The 6,377-nt window shown below is 43.3% G+C and overlaps 1 protein-coding gene across 1 annotated transcript in view; it reads right to left on the bottom strand.

The window, feature by feature from the left end:
• Window positions 1–477: 477 nt before the first annotated feature.
• The window catches only part of LOC147887496 (ALA-interacting subunit 1-like), a 30,185-nt gene continuing 24,285 nt past the window's right edge, over window positions 478–6,377 (bottom strand). Inside the window, exons 8-10 of the mRNA XM_087394118.1 lie at window positions 1,847–2,159; window positions 1,428–1,717; window positions 478–1,211 (exon numbers count right to left, since the gene is read on the bottom strand). Of these exons, the coding sequence (XP_087250244.1) occupies window positions 1,157–1,211; window positions 1,428–1,717; window positions 1,847–2,159 (658 nt within the window). The 3' untranslated portion in view covers window positions 478–1,156. The remainder of the gene's footprint in view (window positions 1,212–1,427; window positions 1,718–1,846; window positions 2,160–6,377) is intronic.

Here is a 6,377-nt window from a genome sequence, read left to right as displayed (position 1 = left end):
ATCTATAAAAAACACTTAGGATCAGCAGCAGGTACTTCACATCTGTCCCCCAAATTTACTCTATTCTTTTAGCACTTATGTTTTGTATTCTGATTGATCAGTTGATGTGAGTGGGCTGTCCAAATAAATACCTTACACGCTCTTTCTTATTCCCCCAAACATCTAGCATTTCCACTAAGCTTTTTGATGGTTTACAAGCATACGTTCCTTTTGTACATTTTGTGGTGGCTGTGCACCTTGTGGTTATTTGACAATTTAGATCGAACACATACAAAACACACTTTTCCCTTGTAGTTAAGACACTGCCAACTAGCCTTTGAAGATGAATGTCTTGGTTTGACAGATCCATGTCTATGGCACTCACCAAGTTGATCATTGAAAATATCGTTCCACGAGAAACTCCTTTGGTAGTGCATACGAATTTGCAATAAATAACCTATTCTTTTCACACCCTTTTTTTCGCTAGTGAATGCAGTTCACATGGATAGGGTCTATGAGATGAAGGTGCAGGGAATGGCAACATCAAAGTTCCCTTCTTTCTGCCACTTTTCTCTCTAACATATAAACACTTTCCTGTTGGAATGTATGCAACAGGGATGATACTGCTCCTCATCGCTAACAAAACAAAATGGATGCAGTGCCTAATCCTCAATCTCAACAGCATTATCCTCCTCTTGAATAACAAGGTGAAAGACCCCAGCTGCAAGAATTTGAAAATACAAGACAGGACCCAAGCTAAGGCTTTGCCACACAAGTCCTTGAAAATCTGAAACTATTTCAGCTCCTATTGACTGCATGAAGAATTTCCAAATTACTGTGCTCGTGATTTATATGTTCCATATTTTAGCTAACGTTCTGTCACACCTGCCCTTGGAAATTTGAAACTACTTCAGCTTCTATTGGCTGCATGATGAATTTCCAACTTACAGTTATGGCAGTTTATATGTCCCTTACTATTAAACATACAAAGGATGGTTTCCCAAGAATTATTACAATTAACCATGTCAGGAAGCTAAATCATGATGGCTAGAACCTTCTCAATGCCAGAAAGCGGCAAATCACGAACATCGCCCAGTCGGAGACCAGCTTTTCCACAACACCCTTCAAACCAAAACTGACATCGACATCTTACGGTCTTTGCACTGCATACTGCATCTCAACTGGATGATGCTTTTCTATTCCATGATAGATAACTTGTATCACCAAGTGGCCTGTTACAATAATAATATATACAGAGCTAACTTAGATCATCCACTGTCATTGTAATTGTGCTACATTTAAGAGAATGAGATGATAGAGAACATGTATGTAAGTATCATCACAATTTATGTCAAACAGCACGAATACATCAAAGTGTACCATATTTTAAAAAAAACAATCATCAAAAGGAGATTATAAATGTCAAAACCATGAAACGTAAACCGTACCTTGGAAACCTCAAATGCACCAGGAAGAACGTCATGGCTAGGAAAATGCAAAGAGCTCCAACTGTGATATAAGCGACACCCAAAAAATCATTTTTGCCACCCAACCAGCTGGTAGTGGAAAGCACCAACTTTTTCTTCCCACCAAAGCTGTAAGTATTGTAAACATTGTATATATCTACAGAAATGGAAGTATTAGCAGTGAGATCTAACTCAATCCTCCCATAAAGTTTTCGGAAGGTTGGTAAAGCTGCAGTCCGCATCCACACTATAAGATCCTCGTCCTCTTTCAACTGGAAACAACAGACAAGAACAATGTTGCCAACTGTTTTTAATATTTTCCAGGTGTAAACATTGCTTTCACTTGCATCAATACACAGTTAAAGACACCAGAAAAGGGTTTTTCTTTTTGGTTTACTCACAGTTTTGTTGGGATCCAGCTGTGCACCTCCAATTATACTCCCATTTATCTCTGGTGGGAAATTATTGGGGAAGTTCTGAGGTTTAACATTTCCAAATTTGTGTTCACGATCACTTTTCCATGATATACCAGTCTTGTTGACAGTAAGTCGTTGGTTGCTAACTGTGAAGTTGTAAGTATCGTTAAACAAGCTCCACGCAATTAAACCACATGGTACAATGGTAAGGCCTCCTAGGGATTGCTCTGGTTTACAATTTGATGTATCTGATGCATTTCCATTTAGCAATTGTGAATCACTCCTACTTTTTACATACCTGAAAAAAAAGTATGACATTAGTATCTGCTCATTAAATTACTGTGATTGTCGTTAGTTCAAGCGGTGAAAACTGCTAAGTGGATTTCTTGCCTTTAATTTGTTGCAGCTTGCTGATATTGTGATACAATCTCTCTTTCAGTGGTGTGTTCCCTATCAGCTAAAATTGTCTAAGCAATTTTTTCTTAGACGAGCTCATTTGGGAGAGCTGATATTGTGATACAATCTCTCTATCTTCAGTGGTGTGTTCCCTATCAGCTAACATTGTCTAAGCAATTTTTGCTTAGACGAGCTCATTTGGGAGAGACTAAAATGAAATCATTACAGTCTTCACAAGCACTTGTAGCTCGAATAAAGAATGTGGACCACTTTTTGATTAGCCTTCTCCTTTAGTGTTAGTCTTTGTCACGGCTGAGTCTGCCCTTCACCTCCGGAGTGCTGACAGAAAACCAGTACGAAGACCTATATATATAGATGTTCAAGTATGAGTGGGTATGTGAGCATAGGTTTATACTATGGTCTACACCACGAGTTGGCGCTGATAATGTCAGTAGGGATGTCATAGTAGCTATTCCCTATCATGCATGTGATGGAGTTTATAGCTTCAACCTGGTCACTTTCACGAGATTGAAACTGCACTATGTTGACCTTGGACATTTTAGTGTTTCCTAAGAATTTTCTTCCTCTGTGAGTGTTTGCTGTTTTCTCTCCATTGTTGCTCAGCACCGCTGCACTTCTCACAGAAGCGAGGTACAAGGGGTTCTAGAGCGACCTCCAAGCGGCTATGAGAGTTTCTACAAGGCTTTGCTGTGAATGCTCATGTACACTCTCACGGATTGAGGATTCTGTTGGTTATATAGCCTTCCGTACTGGATGCTAGCATCTGCTGACAGAATTTGGGGAAGCAGGCTGCAAGGCAGCCAGTTTCATGATTAGCTGACTCTATCGTTTTTTCCAAAGCATTTAATAGAAAGTACTTTTTTCAAGGAAAAAGAAAAAGAATGAAGCTAAACTATTATCCCATCTTTTACCCCCAAGTGAGCGAGGAAGAAGCTCACCTATGCAGCTGTGTATCTACATGCTCATGCCCACACTTGCTGGATACATTTAAGAGGGGAGATGTCTGGCACTTCAGAGGTCAGCCATTATCTGATGGTTAGAACTTTCGTTTCGTCATCCTTGTTGAGTTCATGAGCCAGTGTGACTTGATTCAAGCTGGTTCTCAATTCAATGGCTACCAAACCGAGGGTGCTGGCCACTCCCGAGATGAGGAAATCGGGGGGAGAGGAGCCCTATATAGGGGGGCTGCCCTAGGCTGGCCGACCAGGTGGACCCGACCCAAGGAGGGCCAGGCCGACCTGGATCTGCATGGGGTTGGGGGCCCAACTGACCCCCTAACTGAGGCACCACCTTACAAAAGGCCTGGTGACAGACCTAAACAGGGCCATAACAGGGCTCGGGGGTGGGCAGAACAGGCCCGTAACCCCCTGTGACAGTCCACCATAGATCCGGGCCTGGAAACGGGCATGGGGGAGGGTACAAAACATGACAGTGCCCCTCTGTACTCCCCTCCATCAGAGCAGCACCCACGGGACTCCTCTCAACCTCTCCTGGGCTGGCAAACCCAAAAGCGTGTCCCTCACTCAATCTCACATGGGCAGGCAGACCCACAACCAAGGCCCTCTCTCTATGATACAGAAGATGACCTCTAACACACCCTCTCAGCTCCTGGATCATGGATCATCCTGAGGGAGCTGGAATGATTGCCAAGCAGCTGCTGTGCCAAGGGCTAGTGAAGAGGTCCACCTTGTTGTCCTTCGTCTTGCAGTACGTAAGCTGGATTACATCATCCAGCACCTTCTCCGGGACATAGTGGTACTGCTTGGTACGAGCATGGAAGACGGGGTTCCAAGCAAGGGAAATACAACTCTGATTGTCACTATGAATGTCACTATGAATGACTGTCGGGGATGTCTGTGGGAACCCAATTTCTCCGAGTAACCGACGGAGCTAAGCTGCCTCACAAGTAGCGGAACATGCAGCACAATACTCAGCCTCGATCGAAGACAAGGCTACTGTGGGTTGCCTTTTACTACTCCAAGTGATGGCTGCTGAGCCGAGAGTAAAACAGTACCCAATGGTGGAACGACGAGTCTTTGAATCTCCTCCCCAGCCAGAATTACTCCAGCCTAAAAGCTGGATCTTGGAATGCTGCCTTGACTCATAGAACAACCCTCATTTGCCTTGAAGATAGCGAAGGATCCGCATACCAACGTCCCAATGGGTCTTCTTAGGTGTCTGCATGAAAGAGCTCAGAAGACCAACCAAGTAACATAGATCTAGTCTCGTATTGAGGAGCCAAATCAAGGAGCCGATCAACTGGTGATATCTACTTGCATCCACTAGATCAATGGGGTCATACTAGGACAATTTGGTAGTAGTCCATGGGTGAGGAAATGGCACGACAGTCTGACATATGAAAAGCCTCCAGAAGCTCATGAGTATAACGTTTCTCGGACACAAAATATCCTTCTAGCCCCTCTGAACTCTCCAAACCCAGGAAGATTTGGGTAAGACGCATCGGTTTCCTTTTCAAAAGAATTGTCCAAAACTCTCACACAGGAAATTGCAGCTAGTGCACAATGATGTCCATGGCCCAATGAGGACAAATGCCATTGGTGGGTACAAATATTTCATGACTCTCATTGATGATTTCACAAGATATTGCTGGGTATATCCTTTAAAAGCCAAATCTGAAGTTTTCTCATGCTTTCAGAGGTGGCTGAATATGGTTGAGAATGAATCAAGATGCAAGCTTGTCACGCTCAACACAGATGGGGGGGTTGAGTATATGTCAAAGGAGTTTGATGCATTTCTATCTTCACGGGGCATGAATTATTCACTCATGCACTACTCCTTACACTCCTCTGCAGAATCCTGTTTCTGAAAGGAAAAACAGGTCCACAATGGAGATGGCCAGATGCATGCTTAAGGCAAAGTCTTTGCCCAATAAATTTTGGCTTGATGCAATGATGTGTGCCAACTATGTGCTGAATAGATCACCTACACGGGCATTGAAGACTGTTACACCTTATGAAGCATGGAAAGGTAGGAAGCCTTCACACGTGAGAGTTTTGGGGTCTTTTGCATATGTTCATGTACCATCTCAGCTGAGACATAAGCTAGATGACAAGGCAATCAAATGCATATTTATTGGTTACAGCCAGGAGAGCAGAGGGTATAGGTTATTTTAACCAAATACTGGGAAGATTATTGTCAGTAGAGATGTAATCTTTGCTGAACATTCAGCTTCTCCTCTTGTGGACTGCAAAGCTAAGCCAGATGTTGACATGTTTGATGCTTTTGAATCTTGGTTACCTATGCCATCCTCAAAAGAGGACTTTGACCAGCCTCCTGCAGGCCCTCCACCAAGCAATAATCAGCCACTACCCCATGCTGATTTGCAGGTTTCTCTTCCAGCACAAAATGATCCCACTATTCATGATGCAGTCATTGAAGAAAGAGCTGTCAATAGACAGCAAAGGCAAGTTCCCAAATGGCTTCTTGATACATTGAGGGACAGCAAACAAGATCAGCCTTTTGTTGCCTGGACAAGATCAGGGAATAGACAGATGCCTGGTCACTTTCTTGAATTTGCACTCCTTGCTACCGCTTGCATGCCATAAAGATGCTTTTGACAGCAAAGAGTGGATGGATGAAAATGAGAGCTGAGTTACATTCCATTGCTAAAAATGACACATGGGAATAAGTAGATCTCCCTCCCGGCAAGCATGCCATTGGTACCCAGTGGGTTTACAAATTAAAAAGGAAATCTGATGGCAACATAGATCTATCCAAAGCCCATCTTGTTGCCAAAGGGTATGCCTAACAATAAGGCATTGACTTTGAGGAGACATTTGCTCCCACATCCAGGATTACTACCATTAGATGTGTCATTGCCATTGCAGCCCATCATCATTGGCAAGTGCACCAACTTGACATCAAGACTGCTTTTCTTCATGGGGATCTCCAGGAAGAAGTCTATGTCACACAACCTCCTGCCTTTGAGGCTGTTAATTCTGAAAACAAGGTATGCCGGCTTAGAAAAGCCCTTTATGGTTTGAAGCAGGCACCTAGTCAAAAGGCCTACGAAAGAGCTGCCTTGGTCTCGGAAATATGAGCGGCATGACTTCCTGTAATGAACAAATCATCAATATAC

This window comes from Dipteris shenzhenensis, chromosome 23 (genome assembly GCF_047967505.1).
Source record: "Dipteris shenzhenensis isolate YYH24624 ecotype China chromosome 23, Dip_SZ_1.0, whole genome shotgun sequence".
Taxonomy (NCBI): Eukaryota; Viridiplantae; Streptophyta; class Polypodiopsida; order Gleicheniales; family Dipteridaceae; genus Dipteris; species Dipteris shenzhenensis.
Note: the sequence above shows the minus strand (reverse complement) of the source record. Positions and strands in the feature narration are given on the sequence as shown.